Raw genomic sequence first — 20,456 nt, forward strand, 5'->3', positions numbered from 1 at the left:
TTAGACCCGTTTCGAATAAGCACTATTGTCTTTAATCCACACTAAATTCTGAACATTAGAAAGCCTGTATTAATAACGATAGACACTCCATTGTAGTGACAGTAAACCAAGTCATGTTATATTAAACAAACACAACATTCTTATGTAGAACATTACAATGGTTCACAGATATGAAGTAAAAGTTGCAGGAACCTAAAACTATTATCAAGTTCTAGAAGATGTTAGCACCACAACTCGCTCTCTTTGCTTCTGTCAGTATTCAGAATAGAGCAACCAAAACAGTGTGGTGAATGGTTGTCAATTGGAGGAATAGGTAATGGGGACACTTCTTATACCTCAACTGTCAGAGAAGAGAGTGGACTTTCACTATAAGCTCCACTTAGAGATCTAGGGAAAGGATTGAAAAATATAGAACTGGTCAGTATACACATGGATATTTAGCAAAATATAGCAAAACTGAGTCATCATGGTGCTACTACTACAATCACTGTGACAGTATAAAACAAAAGGAGGCCTTTCTCTTCCTAGAAGGGTTGGAGAAATGGTACTTGGGAAGAAGAAACAAATCAAAACAAATTTAATAAAGTAAAAGGAAAAAAACTAGTAGTTGTTTACTAGAACTGCCAATGATAGCAGCCTCACATTCCTGAAGTGACATCAGTGATAAATAACATTAAAAAGCGTAACCCATGGACACAGACAATGGGGTGGTGAAGGCCTGGGATGGGGGGTGGGAGTGGGCTAAAGGGGTCAGTGGGGGAAAAGGGGACATATGTAATACTTTCAGCAATAAAGATTTTTAAAAATTTAAAAGTAATTAGTAAAGGATACACCACAAATCAATTTGCATAGTGGCCTGTAGGAATTTTATTGGGAGTTATCAGAAAACACATGCATCATGCCATTACACCAATAATTAGAAACCAACGTACTTAGCAGGGAATGCAAATTATCAAGAAATGTTAAATCATTTTCAGAATGCTATCTTTATTAAAGCAGACATGTACCTCAATTTATATCATCTTAACTGAGAGCATCTCCACAGGAAGTGGTGGAAAGCCCTCTTCTTAGTCTTGGCAGGGCATTAGAATTTCTTGGGGAGATTTCAAATGCCTGGATAATAAGGCAACTAGACAAGCCAATTAAATAATAATATAAAATTATTTTAACTCATTATTCTATTGATAAATATGAAAGTTGTTTCTAAATTTTGACTGTTACAAATAAAGTTTCTATAGATATTCTTAGAAATGATTCGCTTGTGGCAATTCTGGTAGTTAGACCATAGTATTTCATTGTGATACTAATTTTCATTTTCCCAAATGCAAATTGAACAGTGCCACTTTGAGTACATCGCCCATTTTTAAATATTACTCTACTTACTGATTTGTAGGAATCCTTTATATTTCCTTTGTCAGATATGTGTAATGAGAATATTTATTCCTTGGGAATGGTTTGTATTTCATTCTCTTAAAAGTGTGTTTCAAAAATGAGAAGTTCTTCATTTCAATTAATTATAAGTGATTAATTATTATTACCTTGCAGTTAATCTTTTTATGTCCGTGGTTATCCAAAGTCATGAAAATGTTATTATAATTTTTCTTCTACATGTTCTTCCCTTTTTTGTAATCCTTAGGCGTTAATGATCCAATTGAAATTAATTTATGATGAAGCTCAATATTAATTAATTAATATATGGAAATTGCTCCATTTACTAAAAAGACCTTTTTTTCCCCTATTGAATTTTGTCATTGTCATTTTTTCTATTCTTCTGTGTTGATTTGCAACCTTGGGAATTTCCTGGGTAAAATGGGAAACTGGCCTCCGTTTTCAAAGGGCAAGGAGCAACAGAAGAAAGAGGCAGACCACACCAGAATGGTGTGTGGCAGGTTTAAAAAACAAAGATTAAAAAATAAATTTAAAATAAAAAATCAAGGTAACAAACATGAGATTTGTCTTGGGTGTGTACAAGATCAGCATATCTCCGCACCTGCTTGCAGGAATCTTAAAAGTTTATATACAAACCTTAACTAGATTCAGTCATGTATGCAGTCCTGATGGTCTCAACAATACATTGCTCTCTTCAGGTTACCTCCTTGAAAATGATTCCCACTGTGGGAATGGTGGGCAGAACATAAATTCTAAGGACAGGGGAGGGGGTGTGGAGCTTCTGATTGCCTGGGTCCAGCTTGTGGGTCAACTGGAGGTCATGCCCTTTCAGTTACCTTCTCCAACATTTTGTCTATATCAGACCACTGAATAAATGTTGCTTTAGTTAATTATAAGATATAATGGTGTAGTTCAAAGGTTTCTAATCTTGCCTAATGTAGGTCTTTTGCATTTTGACGTAAAGTATACCATCAACTTGTCAATTTCCACATAGAAACCTACTAGGATTTGAGTAAAATTGTTCTGAGTCAATATGCTCCTTTGGGAAGAATTGTTATCTTAACAATACAGAGGTTTCTATTCAATGAGCATGATCCATCTCTCTACTTATTTGGGTCTTTTGTAAATTTTTTTAAGTTTTCAGTGTAGATATTTTGAAAGTAGTTTATTCTGTTTATTTTTACAATAGAAACATAAATGATTGGCTATCTCCTGCAGCCCCCCCCCCCCCCCCCCCCCCCAGGGATCGAGCCAGCAACCCAACAGGGAATTGAATCGAGCCGTGACATCCAAGTTCATAGGCTTATGCCCAAGCACTGAGCAACACTGGCCGGGTTATTGGGCTATTTTTACATTTTCATTGTTCCTGATCAAACATCTTGATTGTTTGATGTAAATGGTATTCTAAATTATACCACTTGTTTTTTCAAGTATGTAGGAATTGTTTTTTATCTTTTATCTGGCTTGCTTTTCTAAATTCACTTGTTCTTTATAATGATAGATTTCTACATAAATAATCATTTGTAAGTAAACATCTTTACCCTTTCAAATTTTTATACTTTTCTTTATTTTTCTATATTATACTTACTTGGACATCTAGCACAACTTTTAACAGAAGTGTTAATGGGAACATCCTGACCATTACTTGTCAGTGAAGAAACTTGTACAATATTTTTTCATTCTTGTCAATGCTAGCTATAGCATTTTTATGCATATCAATGCAAGGTAGGACCCTCCATTTCTAGTTACTCAGAGGTTTTGTGATGAAAATATATTATATTTTATCTATTGAGGTGTCCAAATAGTAACTCCTCTATGTTAGTGTGAAGTATATTTATGATTTTTGAAAACATATATTTTTAAAAAATATTTTTATTGATTTCAGAGAGGAAGAGGGAGAGAGAGATAGAAACATCAACATTGAGAGAGAATCATTGATCAGCTGCCTCCTGCATAACCCATATTGGGGATTGTGCCAGAAACCCGAGCATATGCCTTGACTGGAAATCGAACCATGACCTCCTGGTTCATAGGTCGATGCTCAGTGTACTGAGCCATGCTGGCCGGGTACCTCCTAAGTTTCTAAACATCAACTCTTGCTATTTTTAAATTCATTCTTTATGCAAAGCAAGAGTTATGCCTTTAAAATGAAAATTAGATGATGTGATGCCTCTTGTAAATATGAGCTCTTCCTTTTTTGAGAATAGAATTAAAGCAATGAAGTAATAGTATAAGACCGCACAGTGACTGGATATTCTCTACATCTCTAGTATCATTAAGTCCCAGCCCCTTTGGCCTTCTGTATATTTGTGAAATTTGCAGAGCTCTTTTTTCCCTGTGATTTTTCACATCTGACCCCTTTTTTCATAACCCCTTTTCATAGTAGTTTTATCCATTGTTTTGTTACCTTTTGACTTAAATCCTCACTTCAAATTATGACCCTGTTTTAAAAAGTTCTTTTATAGCTAGTTTATCTTTTATTCTTTTCTATTTTTATTAGTATTTTCAATCACCCATATATTTGTTTATTTTTTTCCTTTTACTTTCTGACTAAGATGTACAAAGAATGGCAAATTACATCTATTTTATTTATCTCTGTGTATCTAGCATGTTTTGGGATGTGGAGTATATCTCCAGTAAATAATTGTTACTGGATGAATGTATGCGTAAGGTCATGTTTGGGGAAAAGGAAATCATTTGTTGTAAAGTTCAGAAATATGCCATACAGATATGATATAATTTTCTTGTTGTCATTACCAAGGTAGGCATATCACATATGCTCAAATATTTTAAAGTAGGAAAATATAATATAGGATTAAGCAGGTATTTATTGCCTTGGTTTTGGTGGGTGACAAACAGTTCAACTTACCTTCTTAATATGACATCAAAAATTTGAAGGTTATAGATCAAAGATTTAATTTTTTCTTATGTCCATTTGACACATGTCTTTTCCACATACCACATTTCCACAAACCACAGCAATTCTTGTCTCCTATAATTACATCCTCAGTTAAATAAAAAAGCAAAGTCCATAGTGTCAAATGCTTAATGGTTAATAGTTAGCCCATTGATTCTTTATGTAAGGTAAGAGTTACAAATTAATGAAAACATTTTACAGACATAAACATTGCTTTTGAACCTCTGATATATGCAATGTGTGCTCCTAGTCATTTTTAAGCATATTTTTCATTTTATTCTTATAATAAACTAGCTTTATATTAAAAATTCCTATCTGTTTTTTTCAGTTAAAGATACTGAGGCTCTGAGAAATTAATTTCATGAACTTCACACAGATAAGAAATCAAAAGCTAGTTCAAACCTTATACTTTCTACCCCAGGGCAGTATTGTGTTGCCTACATTTCAGCTTTTGTATTCAGAATTGCATTTTTTCCACAATGTTATCATAGTAGGAGATCCTGGTTCCATTCAGGACAAGAAGTCTATCAGTGTCTTGAGTGCATAACCCATGCAAAAGTTTCATAGTGTACCTGTGAGCACAGACAGTGAGTTACCTGCTTCAAAAACACAATGGCGAGGCAGACATAGAATAGGCATTCCCATTACAAAAAAAGAGAGACAAAATAACAAGCAAAGGGTACACGTGCCAAATAAATCTAGAACCTAGCACGGCAAATTCCGTTAGATCTTAAGGTTTGAGATTAATCCTCTTTTGCTCAATGTTTCATTCTCTAGGCCCACCAGGGTGTTGTCCCTGCGTTTTAGGCCCGTGTCTCTTCAATAGGTATTGACAGCCTGTTCCACTGAAATCAAGGAAGTGACCCCACCTTTTGAAACCAAAGAGGAAGGAGCTTTGTGTCCCAAAGGCCCTTGGTCACCTTGGAAGCACTGCTGATCTCTGAACCACCTTTGGGATAATTCCTCCCTTTGCTTGAAGGTTAACACATGTTCTCAGCTTAGTAGCTCTATTGGCCAGTCCTGTAGCCTCCCCAGAGTCCTTCGTTCTGTCCCGTTTCTGTCCCAATTGATATGAACTGACAACTTTTTTGCTGTATACAATTCTCACAAAACTTGTTGGTTTCAATGCAATTAACAGTGGTCCAAGTCATCGGCCAAGGGAGTTCTCTACAGATCTCTGGATAACCCAGTCTTTATTCCTGGTTTCTGCGAAAATGGACAATGGATCCACGAGTCACACCCATAATCTATTCAGCAACTGGTTGTCCAGCCACAATCTTGATGCTGTTTACAGAAGACACATTAAAAAAAATGCAATATGGATATAATGAGAATTTACCAAATCTTCAAGTTCTATTTTCATTTTGTTTAGCAGTTTCTTCTCAATTGATCTCTCTCACATTTTACTACAGGCAGCAAGAAGAAACCAGGCTGTGCCTTGAACACTTAGAAATCCCCTCAGCTAAATATCTAAGTTCATCACTTACAAATTCCACTTTCCACAAAAATACAATTCAGCCAAGTTCTTTGCTACTTTATAACAAGAATCACCATTCTCCCAGTCTCCAAAGGCATTTCCTTTGTTTCCATTTGAGACCTCACCGGAGCACCTTTAATGTTTATATTCTACCAACATTCCATTCCTCTCTATCTAAAACTAATAGAATATAAACACAATTTTATCTAGAAACAGCAACCCACAGACTCTGGCTCTAGAATACATAGAAATGTATCTATATGTATGCCACATATAAACGATAATATCTGTATGGTTTTGACCTACATTTGTAATTTTCTCTGTGTCAATTCTTATCCATGTCACTTTTCCTTGGGCTTCTGTTTTTCTAAATTTAAACCTCAGAAGATTAAATCCCAGGACACCATTATAGTAGAACACTGAGTTAACTCTGTTTTTCAGCTGTCATAAACAGCTGCAGGCTTAATATAAAACTACTTCCCTTGGACTGTACAAAGAAGGGGAGATAGAGCATTGCTGCTCGATATTTTACTCGTGTCTCTATTTGTATTGAAGATTGAAGCATCAAAGGTGAATTTCCTTTTGATTTGTGAATGTTTTACTCAGAGGGAATAGAGATGATCAAAGGTGGCTGAGAATAACTGGGCTTGATATGCATCATGCAGTCCATTTTCTGAATCTAATGGGGGAGGAGGAACCTTGCTACATCTAAAATCTATGTACAAAATTATTACATAGTTGGTAGATAAAGTATAATTTCTACATCTGCTTTGAGTTATAGAGAATGAAATGAACTTTGGAAACATGATGAAAGTATGAGGTGAAAAATGGCATAATGTGGAGAGTTTATTTATGGAGATGAACCCAAGGTAGGCAACAGGGTGCCTAGAAGGCTTATTCTTGGCCAACATCCTGCCACTGAGCAACAGCTGTTACCTGGATGTTTCAGTTCTTAAAAATTACAAATACATCTCTTACCTCTCTCTCTTTCTCTCTCATCTGATCTCAAAATGAATATATTTTATATGTCCATATTGATATATATCCCATAAATATTAAGCTATAATTAAAAGGATGACAATAATAGTCTGTTCTACTTTATCCTGATGTTCATCCACTCTGCCTCAAGTTGGAGACCCAGATAAAGTGCCTTTATTTCATTATTTGAGTTTATGAGTTCCCTGTTCTTTCGCCATTGTTTTGAAGCCATTGCAAAGTGCCCTTCTCTAGTTCCTTTAAATAATTACAGAAAGTAATTCTCTCTCAAGTTAGATTTTATTATTCCAGGTCGTATTGCTAAAAAATGCTGTCTCTAGGTTCATAACCACCTGAAGCCTTCTAGGTTATCTCTACCCACATTTCCACTGCCTTAACCAGGCAGAAGGCATGAACACAGTAATAACTAGCTCTATATGGCAGTAAAATTCACAGGTTTCCTCAGAGGAACTGATGTGGAGTAAAGAGTGAATGAAGAATCTTTCAAGCAGAACTAGAATCCATCACAATCATAACTCCCTAAAATTACCTGCTATGAGATAGTATGGTCTTGGGAAAATAGAGACATCAGTGAAAATATGCAGAGATGTATTGTTCATCTTTCTTTCTGGGCTCTTGAGGTGCATGATCAGCCTGTGTTTGCTCCTGGGCAGGCAATCCCAGAGTGTTTGCACTTTTGTTTGTGATAATGTGCATCTGATTTTCTGTTTGTATTTCAGACAGGATATGAGGCTTGATCCTGGATTTTCTCTATGCCAACAGATGATGAACGAATCATTAGAGAACTTCTGCATTCTCTAATTATGGAGGTATCTTTCACATCTGTGCCTATAAATTTAATTTCTCGTATGATTGTTTTCTTATTATGTCTGCATTGCCATGTGTGTATCCTTTATTTTTCATGTGTCTCTCTTCAGACAGGGGCTTCACAGAAGGTGTGGGGCACGATAAATTATTACATACTTAATGTCAAGTTCTATGTCTTATAACTCTGCCATGGGCTTGCTGATAAGCCTTATATGTGGGGGGGAAAAAGGATTAAGTCTGTATAAGTGTTTTGAAAATGACCCATTCAAGTGAGCGTGGCTTGATTTAAAATTTTAAAAAATGCATGACTAGGCCCTTACAAATAGCAAATCTTTTCATTTTCACTATATATACTAAGAAACTAAGCTAACCATTTTCATAAGTATCTCTCCTTCCAACTGCTTTTTTCCCCCTCCTAGGAGCGAGAGCTTATCCTCCTGTCATTTGGAAGGATGTTTTATCACAACAGGAGCCTTTTTCACCCAGCCACATTTTTCCTCATTGGAATCCCAGGTCTGGAAGAGGTCCATGCCTGGATCTCCTTGCCTTTCTGCTCTGTTTACCTGGTGGCTTTAGTGGGCAATGCCACAATTCTGCTGGTCATCAAGACCAAGCAGACCCTCCGGGAGCCCATGTTCTACTTTCTGGCCATCCTTTCAACAGTTGATTTGGCCCTTTCTACAACCTCTGTGCCCCGAATGCTGGGTATCTTCTGGTTTGATGCACACGAGATGAACTTTGGAGCATGTGTGGCCCAGATGTTTTTGATCCATGCCTTCACTGGCATGGAGGCTGAGGTCCTGATGGTCATGGCTTTTGACCGTTATGTGGCAATCTGTGCTCCACTCCACTATACCACCATCTTAACCTTCCGGGTGCTGGTGGGCATGGGTTTATACATTGTAATTCATCCAGTCCTACTCACACTTCCCATGATCTATCTCATCTACCGCCTGCCCTTTTGTCAGGCTCGAATAATAGCTCATTCCTACTGTGAGCACATGGGCATTGCAAAGTTGTCTTGTGGGAACATCCGTATCAATGCTATCTATGGGCTCTTTGTAGTCTCTCTCTTTCTTATGAACCTGGTTCTAATCGGCGTTTCCTACATGTACATTCTCCGTACTGTCTTTCACCTCCCATCGCAGGATGCGCGGCTAAAAGCCCTAAGCACATGTGGATCCCATGTTGCAGTCCTCTGTGTTTTCTACATTCCCTCAGTCTTTTCTTTCCTCACGCACCGATTTGGACACAACATACCCCGGTATATCCACATTCTTGTTGCCAACCTCTACTTGGTTATTCCACCCTCACTCAACCCCATCATTTATGGTGTGAGGACCAAACAGATACGAGAGCAAGTGCTCCATGTTTTTATTAAAAAATAGGGACTTCTACCTCCTTTGTTTAGCAAGCATTTTGATCCAGCAAGCAAAATTGGTGTGTTCTCCTCAGAAAGACATTTCTTTGCCTAAAGTTAGTTCTGCTAAATTACATTCCAGGGAATTTGATCTGGCTCCTTATTAAGTCTATCGTGTGAAAAATCATCATATTTAAATTTCGAGGACCAATTCCCATTCTGGAAGCAAGAACTCTTTGTATTATTTCACTTGGAGTGAGTGAAGATTCCAAGCAATAACCATTTCATCATTACATTTGTTAACATTGCTTTCCCTCCTCAAGTTGTTGTATATTTTCCCTTAGTTTAAAAAAAGACAAGGAAACATATAACAAATACATTTCTTCTCACAACACAGACATAAAAGTATTATTATAATTTTTTTATCTTAAATGTTATTTTTAATCAAACACGTGAGACATCTGAGTTGAAAGACCTATGACTATTACCCCAGTCTGGATCCACTATTTTTCTTATCCTCAGAGACTAGAGTGATTACCACAGGCTTTTTTTTTTGTCGGTCTTAGAGTCTGAATTTATCATTTCAAATGCAAACATTTTGGTGGGAAAGTGGATTGGAATTGTAAAATTTAATTAATGTAAAGGGTAATTCACTGTGTATCATTCCATAGCTAATTGTTTCATTAAATATTAAGTTTAGAGATCCATCTATCCTGATACGTTTGGGATATAGTTATTTTCTTTTAAAATGTAACAAAATCTTTCATTTGCATTTTATTTGTCTTATCTTTTGATATGTATAAGAATTTGGTATTTTTAATTTAGGATTAATGTTGTGACATCTTTATGAATAGTATTTGTGCATATTTGAAAAATTTCTGAAGATTCTACAATTAGAGGTAGAATTGTTAGGTACTAAGTTACTGATTAAATAAGTCATGTTCTTGCTTTTTTGTGTGTTTCATGCTTATTGTAATTTCCAAATTTTCTGCCCAGTTTTTTAAAAGTCTCATTGCATGTGTTTTTGCGTACACTTAACATATTAACATTTTCCTATAAAGTCTTTCTATTTAATATTTGTATTCATATAATAGATTAAATTTTTAAAGGAAATTACACTGATTATTGTACTTAATGCACACCCTTCTATCTCTTTTATATGTAAGGTTTCTGCATAGTTTTATTATATGTCAACACCTCAACATCTATTTTATTATTGTTTTGTGTGTGCGTGTGTTTGAGCACATATGTGTTAATTTTTACATTTAATTCTAATATAACTGCAATTTATTTTTTTACATAAAGTGTAAGAAAATTAAATACTTTTGTTTCTATTTTTAATATATTTTATAATATAATTGGCTTAAAAATTAAGCACTTCAGAACTGTTTTTTATTCTTTCTTAACATCAAATTTGATTATGTACAAGAGTCAGTTTTTTACTAATATAGTCAGCTTACCTGTTTATTCTTCTACCAGTATCATGATGTTTTGATCAAATATATTTTAATAACTTTTAGAGCTGATTATCCTGTAATTTTCTCATTCTCCTTTTGTTCTTTATAATTTATTATGAAAAAAATGTTGTCTTTTTGCTATTAAAATTTTTTATTGAATAAGTTATTACATATGTGTCCTTATCCGCACATTACCCCCCCATTCACCCCACTCATGCCCTCACCCCCCTGTTGTCTGTGTCCATTGGTTAGGCCTATATGCTTGCATGTAAGTCTTTTGGTTGATCTCTCCCCCTTACCCCCATCCTCCCCTACCTTCCCTCTGAGGTTTGACTGTCTGATCGATGCTTCTCTGTCTCTGGATCTGTTTTTGTTCATCAGTTTATGTTGTTCATTATATTCCATAAATGAGTGATAAAATATTCACTGAGAATTAATTTTGCCCCTCACTTGGATAAGCATGAATGATAAAATGTCCCTTGGTGAAATGTCCCAGCACTCTGTTTCTTAGATTATCTTTCCTCTACATGTCCAGTGTAGAGGTGGGCACATGTAAAGTATACATAAGCTGTGGGAGCAAATGTCAAACAGCAGCCATTGTTTTCTGTAGTTTAGGAGCTTTGTTTATGGCAGCGATAGATCAACACAGTAAAACTAGAAGTCTTCTGATTTTTCTCTGAAGTAACTACAGTTATTTGCCAAAATAAATGTTCACTGATGAAAGAAAAATACCCAGACTTCTGAGATTTGTTAGATAAAACTTCTGAGATGAAGCAAACTAGATATTCAAAAAGCACAATTCCATATTGCTCTCCAGTTAGAATAAGTCTTATGAAAGCCAGATGAAAATTGGTGTTTGGGGTAAAGTATGCCTCACAAAAGTTCTGATGGTTTTGCACAAGAAATTGTATGAGCATTTTCCCAGTTCCTAAGAGTAAATGACTCTAATATCTACATTAAATTCATCCATTTTCCCTCTACACAAGAAAAAAAATTACTTTTGTGGTAGGTGTTTGCTAGACTCCATACTTCCCCTGGAGCAGATAAACAGAGCCTCTGAAACTAAACTTGAGTGCAGTAATGAAATGAATAGCACGAATATACTTAAAAATGACTACTTTCTTATTTTTAATTGAACTAAAACAAAGTTCCACAAACCTATTATAAAGGGCAAGGTAGAAATAATTTTAAGCTTTGCAAGCCATATGATTTTTGTTGGCATTATTAAATTCTGTTCTAATGTAAAAAACACAATTATATTAAATAAAACAAATGATTGTGTCTGTGTTCCAGTAAAACCTTTGCAAAATGGTCATTGAATCTCTAGTTATAATTTCCAAATAATGGAAACAAACCAGATATACTTCAAGGAGTGAGTGGCTAAAAAAAGTGGTAATATATTCATTCTGAGGAATACCATAAGTCATCAGTCAAAATGAACTATTGATAGACAACAACTTGAATAAATGTCCAGATAACTTACACTGAGTGAAAAAGCAGTTCCCCAAAGATTTCATATTATACTAGAGGCCTGGTGCACAGATTTGTGCACCAGTGGGGTCCCTCGGCCTGGCCTGCAGGAATTGGGCCAAAACCAGCTCTCTGACATCCCCTGAGGGGTCCCAGATTGCAAGAGGGCGGTTCTCAGGTGATGCACCCCAGAATCGGGCTCCCTCCTCTCTGGGTGTGTCACCTGAGAACTACAGGTGCCAAGTCACCACAGCTCTGTCAATACGCGTCATAGCTACTGGTTGGAGTGTCTGCCCCCTGGTCCTCATTGGGCGTCATAGCTACTGGTCAGATGGTCACTTAGTCTTTTATATATATATATATATATATATATATATATATATATATATATATATATATTTCCATTTACATAAAGTGATTAAATGATAAAATTATTGAAATGAATAATAGATTAGTGGTTACCAGGATATAGTCAAGGGAGTCATGTGGGAATGATAAGAAAGCCTATAAAAAGATAATTTTGGAGATCCTTATGCTCATGGAAACAAAGAGATGGTCATTGCTATAAATAAGAAATGTTTGGATCTGCAGTTGTTTTACTACTTCTTAAGTTCTTCTGTGTCTATTTGGGTTTAGGTTTGTATGAAGTTGTCGATAAGTGTTTGTTGAATGATTTTTGTGAGGATGCCTACTGATTTTAGAGGTGACTTCTTGAATTTGAATTCATGTGAAAATTATTAAACCAAACCTACTTAAGTACTTGACATAAATCATTATATGTGTATTGTTTTTATTTTTGTGTTTATATCAGTGCAGCTATGTTTAGTTTCCCACATCTATCTTTCTCAGCCTTAATAATTTGTAAGGTTCCTTGACATCCTCAATTTGGGAAAGTATCACATTTTATATATGCTCATTAACAAGTACTAAAACATAAATTATATTAGTTCATAACTACAAATAAGGTTATATTATTTTTAAGCATTGACTATGTTATTAATCATCATAAAAGATCTGTTCCTTGGGTTCAAATTGTTTGTGTCAGGAATTTTTCTTTTCTTTTAATAATAGATCAACACAGATCAGAAACAATACCACTCTGCTTTTACTCTTACAATTTGCTAAAATACCAACTAATATTAAAATGTATTTATATTCTTTTTTCCCCTGTCCAGGTATTATTCAAATTTTCTCCTATTCCAGCCAAATTCAGAATCCCCCATGAAAATATAACCAAGTTCCATCCATCAACATATTTTTTTAAGCATCCTAGAGAATGCTCATGCCTATATTTCCTTGCCCTTCTGTTGTGTTTACATTGTGACTCTAATTTGCAGTACAGCAATTTTTAAAGCTATATGAACAGAGAACACCTTGAATTCAATATTCTTTCTGGACATTCTATCAGTCTTTTCTGGTCCTCTTCACATTCTTGACACCACTTATGTTGACTACCCTCTGGTTTAATGCTCATTAGATTGGCTTTAAAGCCTGTGTAGCCCAGATGTTTCTCATACACATTTTACAGGAATGGAATCTCTTTTCCCCCTATCAATGGCCTTTGACTGCTATGACAGCCTGGGTGCTTTCAGGAATTGGACTGGGTGTTGCATTGAGTGCAGTCATGCTCACATTGCCCATGGCCTCCCTAATCCACCATTTGCCCTTTTGTGATGCCTGCATGATTGCCCACAAAACTGTGGGCACATGAGCATTGCCAAGTTGGCTTGTGCCAATATTTGAGTCAATGCCATCTAGAATTTTTTCAGTGCTCCCTTCCTTGTCCTCATCCTGATTCTGGTTGGAATCTTTTATGGCTACAAAGGCAGTTCTATATTCTGCCTCAAATCCCAAAATGCCCAGACAAGGCACTGAGCACTTGTGGCTCCCATACTGCAGTCATGTTTGTGATTTACACGTCCGCTCTTTCCCCCTTCATTTGTTACAAATGTGTTGTACTCAATAAAGTTGTTAATAATAGGGGAAACAGTGCAGGATGAATGGGAACTTTGTACTCTCTTCCAATTATTCTGTAGATCTAAAATTCAAGAAAAAAAGTTTATCTAAAAAGGAAAAAAAAAAAAAGGAAAAATCACAGGATTTAGAAATTTCAGATTCTTTTGATGATGAACATGGAATTTGGTCAACACAGTCTTAGATCAATTAAAATAGCTGTATAACATATTAGAAATTAAAATCATATTTGAAGGAATCACAGAGTTCTCAAGACTGTCAAGGTATTACAAGAACAAGGTAAAAGAGGAAACAGAACCTGAAAGGATAGCTTGACATTTGTGGTAACGTTTTCTCTAAAAGCACCAACTGGCTCTTGCATTAAATAGCTAAGAAGGCCCTAACCGGTTTGGCTCAGTGGATAGAGCGTCGGCCTGCGGTCTTAAGGGTCCCAGGTTCAATTCCGGCCAAGGGCATGTACCTTGGTTGCGGGCACATACTCAGTAGGGAGTGTGCAGGAGCAGCTGATTGATGTTTCTCTCTCATCAATGTTTCTAACTCTCTATCCCTCTCCTTCCTCTGTAAAAAATCAGTAAAATATAGTTTAAAAAAATAAATAAATAGCTAAGAAGATGAGTCACATTTGTTTTTCCACTTGGGCAATATTTTACTGCAGTTTGGAATTTAGGGTACATTAACATGGACCTAGTTAATGCCATGCAGTGATTTCTATTTCTTTATGAGCTTTTTATGTGCAATAAAGTAAAAAAAAGAATAAGATACTAATAAAATCTAAAGATAGTAGTAGTTATATTTTATGAAAAAACAAGAAATGAGCCCATAGCACACTAGAATCTGAATCCATGTTTTAATATTTATGTTAAACCATGAGTGCACTACTTTTTATTTATGTTATTTCCATGTTTAAAATATTTTCATAATGAGAATTATCCTATCTAATAAAAGAGAAAAATGGTAATTAGCGTACGACCGCTACCCTTCCCATTGGCTAATCAGGGTGATATGCAAATTAACTGCCAGCCAAGATGGCGGCCGGCAGCCAGGCAATTGGAAGCTAACATGAGGCTTGCTTGCTTCAGTGACGGAGGACTCCAACGTTCCCCGCCTGCCTTGCCGGCCTCTGAGCTTGCAGTTTGAAACATTGTTACAAAAATAGAAGCTAAACAAAACCCTAGAAACCTGCTTTCAGCCAGCCAGGTTCTCAGAGCTGGAGCTGAAACAGTGTTTCGATTATAGAACCCAAACAAACCAGATACCTGCTTTCAGGAGCAGAGGCCTAAGAGCTGGAGCCAAGCCTCAGAGCTAAAGCTGGCCCAGAATAAAAAAAAAAAAAGAAAAAAGGAGTGGTTGGGAGCTTTAGTCACCAGCCAGCCTGAAAACAGCCCTCAGCCCCTCATCCAGACTGGCCAGGCACCCCTGTGGGGACCCCTCACCCTGATCCAGGACACCCTCAGGACAAACCAGCCGGCCCCCACCCGTGCACCAGGCCTCTGCCCTATATAGTAAAAGGGTAATATGCCTCCCAGCACCGGGATCAGCGGAGCCATGAGGCCTTCCGGCACCGGGATCAGCGTGACAGGGGGCAGCACCCAAACCCCCTGATCACCCTGCGGCTCTGTGTGTGACAGGGAGCGGGGCCACAACCTCCCTATCTGCCCTGCTCTGTTCATGACAGGGGAAGGCACCCCAACCCCCTGATCAGCCCTGTTCTGTGCCTGACAGGGGTGAGCTCCCCAACCCCCTGATCACTCTGCGGCTCTGTGTGTGACAGGGAGCGGGGCCACAACCTCCCTATCTGCCCTGCTCTGTTCATGACAGGGGAAGGCACCCCAACCCCCTGATCAGCCCTGTTCTGTGCCTGACAGGGGTGAGCTCCCCAACCCCCTGATCCCCCTGCGGCTCTGTGTGTGACAGGGTGCAGCGCCCCAACCCCCTGATCGGCCCTGCTCTGTGTGTGACAAGGTGCGGCCCCCCAACCCCCCCGCCACAGGCCCTGCTCTGTGTGTGACGGGGTAGAGCCATAACCTCCCCATCGGCTCTGCCCTGAGTGTGACAGGGTGAGGCGCCCCAACACCCTAATCCGCCCTGCTCTGTGTGTGACAGGGGGCGGTGCCCCAACTTCCCTATCGGCCCTACTCTGTGAGTGACAGGGGGGAGCTCCTCAACCTCCTGATCGGCCCTGCTCTGTGAGTGACAGGGGGGAGTTCCTCAACCCCCTGATGGGCCCTGCTCTGTTCATGACAGGGGAGAGCTCCGCAACCCTCTGATTGGCCCTGCTCTGTGTGTGACAGGGGGTGGCGCCACAACCTCCCCATCGACCCTGCCTTGAGTGTGATAGGGGGCGGTGCCCCAACCCTCCAATCGGCCCTACCCTGAGCGTGACTGAGGGTGGCATCGCAACCTCCCAATCCGCCCTGCTCTGTGCATGACAGGGGAAGGCGCCCCAACTCCCCAATCGGCCCTGCTCTGAGCCCGACCAGCGTCTTCACCTAGGGATTGGGCCTGCCCTCTGCCACTCTGGAGCAGGCCTAAGCCAGCAGGTCGTTATCTCCCGAGGGGTCCCAGACTGCGAGAGGGCACAGGCCGGGCTTAGGGACCCCTTCTCTCCCCCGAGTGCACAAATTTTTGTGCACTGGGCCTCTAGTTAAATATAAACATAAATAAGTCTGAAGTTATTTATAAATTAGATACTAAAAATTATGAAAGCTCTGCTATGCTAAATGGAGAAGGCAACAGAGAATTACTTGGTGGAATTTTAAACTGCATTTGGTAGGTCAAGTATGTTTTTGATTCTGTGAAAAAACAATAGGGAATTATTTTGACATAAAATAAATGGGAATTATCCACAAAGTTAGTGGTATTTCCTGATTATTATTAACATTTATTAAATACTTACTTTGTGAATTACATACTACCAGAAAAACTACATGTTATCCCTCATTTAAGCTTTACATAAACCACTTGCGGTATATACTATTTCTGCATAAGAATATTAGATTTTAATGAGATTAAGTGTCTTGCTCAACATAACTCAGGTAGTAAGTGGATGAGCCATCCTGGGGATACAGGCAATTACTAGCTACTGCTTTAGGGCTCCATCACATTAGTATATTTGCTTTGAGGTGGTTAAGAGTTCTGATTTGTGTAATGACCTATCTCCTAGGCAAGGAGTGTAATCGGTTTGCATAGGCTCAGGTCATGTCACTGATTCTGAGTAGTTAGTCTCATTATCCCTAGAGGAGGGCAGACACCCTGGGGGTAACCTCTGGGCTCTCCTGTCCTTCACAAATATGGCTCTAGGGAATTCACGAGTCTTTCCCTTGGGGAGCATCATGTAAACCATAAAAAGTCCATTCTCTATTTGGGTTCACAGGCTCAGAATCACCTGTTACACAGCTTGGTAAGTCTACTACCTATTTTTCCAGCCCATGGATAGGATGACAGAGAGCAGGGAAGAAAGGAAAAAAATATGAGTGTCATAAAGCTGTAGAGCAGAACTGAGATTGGGTTCATAACATGAAGGAAGTTCTCTACTTACATATAATTGCCAAAATATGACTGGTAACTCTTGTTTGAATTTTTATCTTTTCAATCAGATGTCTCAACTTGGGATGATTTATTTATTGTTTCCTATCAGGGTGAGGTGCAAAAATAAAATAAAATAAAATAAAATAAAATAAAATAAAATAAAATAAAATAAACTGTATATATGTCCTCTCACATCCCAAGTGTAGGGAAAATACAAGTTAGAGACATTAAAAAACAATAATAGAAATAATTTAGTGCATTTCTAAGCACTGCTTTTTGCAGTGCAGGTAAGAAAAAATCAACCCATACTAAAAAAGAGTGCTGTGCTGTATAAACAGATTACAGTTAACCCTAGAAAAAAGGACAAACGTGCTCTGTCTCCAGGAGTCACATGATTTTGCTAACGGATTCCCATGTGTAGTGTTGTCTACCACCGATCTTTCAGGGTCCAGGTTTTTCAGCATCTGCCGCCTTGGAGGAGCATGTTTTGGTGTATTGATAAGAAACAGCCTTTGGTTGTCATGTCTGTGATTTTTTGTTGCCCAACAGTAATAATACTTTTAGCCCTGTAACCTCTTACCACTCCATATTCTTGGCAGGAAGCACACCTTTTAAAGCATGGGGCACACGTAATGATGAGTTAAAATGAAGGTTCCATAAAATCACTTCTAACAGTACATAACATCTTATTTGTGGTCTCTTTCTTCCATCCCCGCCTCTTCTTTTCTATTTCCCAATTAAAACATTTCACAGTATAGCCAAGGCTTTCATACTTAAGCATCTAAACCAAACCTTCCTTTTGGCATGGAGCATCTTGCTGGGTATACCTGATTTTTAAGTTCAGGCCAATATTTACATATTCCAACAAATCCTTTCACATCTATTTTGCCTTAAGCATAATAGAATTATAAATCATTAAATACTAGATCAGAGGATATTTGCTCTACCTGACTTTCCACTATAATGGGGGAGTGCTATAAAGAATCCCTTAAGATTTGGGGTACTTTACTGGTTTCAAGTGGGTTGGTCATTATGAGATCTAGAATGTTCTTTATAGTCTAATGCACTTTTTGCTCTATTTCATCTTCTCCTTAATACTTTGGTTAATTGATTAGTATTTTTGAACCACTGGTCACTAACATGCATAAATGAAAGAATTAATATACTATTAACATTCTTTGTGCCATCTGATTTTGCATGTAACCCACTTTGGAGATTAGTACATTAAAACCTCTGAAGATCATCATTCAAAGGTAATGAATTTAAACATACCCCCCTCTGATGTGATTTCTCACAGTCTCTGGAGCTCCTTCAGCAATTTAAAAATACAATGACAAAGGAGAAACGATAACTTGTGCCTGTGTGTTATTGTGTTGTGTTTTTGGTTAGGATTTTTAATTCATCAGCAGGCATCAGTTGTCATTAGTACATATGGGGAAAACTCAGAGAGGTTAATAAGCACAAAGGAATATGCTCCTGGTTAATAATCTGTTATGTGGGAAAAGAGCAGAGACAAGGTGATAGAGGGTAACGAATGGGTGTGTGCCATGTGAGTGTGTGCATATAAAAGCCTATTTATTCATTCACACCTTATGCTTTAATTATGAGTGCATGTATACCCACATATACTTGTGTATATATGTATATGTGTGTGTGTGTGTGTGTGTGTGTGTGTATGTAAACCAGGAGATACATAACTAAATGCATATAGTAAAAGATGACCTTGCATAGAATAAATAAATAAATGCATTATGAAACTATTTTAGAATAATAAAATTAAGATTTCTATAATCAAATTCTAGTTTTAAAAGTTTTACTATGAAGATTTCAATTATCTGACAACAAAGTTATTGATGAGGTTATTGATAATGGGATAAACAGGTAAGATATTTGCTTTTTCCCCCAGTACTATAAAGCAACATGGTAACAGATTGGTACCTTCCAATATGAGTCAGCACACATCTGCAATGGACACCTTCATAAGAAATCACAAGAGAGATGTCTCTTTCGAATGATACCCAGCTCCACCCCACCTCCTTCGTGCTGCTGGGAATCCCAGGATTAGAATACATCCACATCTGGATTGGCTTTCCCTTTTGTGCTGTGTATCTGATTGCACTCATAGGAAACTTCACCATCTTGTTTGTCATCCAGACTGAGCGCAGCCTCCACCAGCCCATGTTCTACTTTCTGGCTATGCTGGCTACCATTGACCTGGGTCTCTCCACAGCCACCATCCCTAAGATGCTGGGCATATTCTGGTTCAGCCTCAGGGAGATCATTTTTCATGCCTGCCTCACTCAGATGTTTTTCATTCACATCTTTACTGGCATGGAGTCAGTAGTCCTTCTTGCTATGGCTTATGACCGCTATGTAGCTATCTGTAACCCTCTCCATTATAGCACAATTCTTACTAACAAGACAGTATCCATTATTGGTTTTGGGGTAGTTGGGAGATCTTTCCTCACTGTTTTCCCTTTTGTATTCCTCATCTTGCGATTGCCCTTCTGCGGACACCATGTCATCCCACACACATACTGCGAGCACATGGGTCTTGCTCGCCTGGCCTGTGCAAACATCAGGGTCAACATCATATATGGTTTGGGGACCATTGCTATCTTGGGACTTGACATCATAGCCATTGCTCTCTCTTACATATGCATTCTCCGTTCTGTTTTCCGTCTCCCCTCACACGAGGCGAGACTCAAGTCTCTCAGTACCTGTGGTTCCCATGTCTGTGTAATTTTGGCCTTTTACACCCCAGCTCTTTTCTCTTTCATGACACATCGCTTTGGCCAAAATGTTCCCCGATACATTCATATTCTTCTGGCCAATCTTTATGTAGTTATTCCACCAATGTTCAACCCGATCATTTATGGAGTTAGGACCAAGCAGATCCGTGAAAGAGTGTTCAGAATATTCATCCATCAATAAATAGTGGAGGAATCCCTCCAAGTTTTGTCCAGAGGCTTAAATATTAATATGTGCATCTAAGGAAAGAGGGGAGGCTTTGAAAATGGCAAATGACCACTTAATAGGAAGGAGGTTGATGTCTTTTTTGTGTGCATTTCACCCATTCAG

General features: G+C 38.0%; 2 protein-coding genes across 2 annotated transcripts; both read left to right on the plus strand.

Moving 5' to 3' along the window:
* Positions 1-8,038: 8,038 nt before the first annotated feature.
* LOC132242117 (olfactory receptor 52J3) lies at positions 8,039-8,974 on the plus strand. The gene has a single exon (XM_059711032.1). The coding sequence runs from the start codon at positions 8,039-8,041 to the stop codon at positions 8,972-8,974; it is 936 nt and encodes a 311-aa protein (XP_059567015.1).
* Positions 8,975-19,367: 10,393 nt separating this feature from the next.
* Positions 19,368-20,309, plus strand: LOC132242118 (olfactory receptor 52E2-like). The gene has a single exon (XM_059711033.1). The coding sequence runs from the start codon at positions 19,374-19,376 to the stop codon at positions 20,307-20,309; it is 936 nt and encodes a 311-aa protein (XP_059567016.1). The 5' UTR covers positions 19,368-19,373.
* Positions 20,310-20,456: the final 147 nt, after the last annotated feature.

This window comes from Myotis daubentonii, chromosome 9 (assembly GCF_963259705.1).
Source record: "Myotis daubentonii chromosome 9, mMyoDau2.1, whole genome shotgun sequence".
Lineage (NCBI taxonomy): Eukaryota > Metazoa > Chordata > Mammalia > Chiroptera > Vespertilionidae > Myotis > Myotis daubentonii.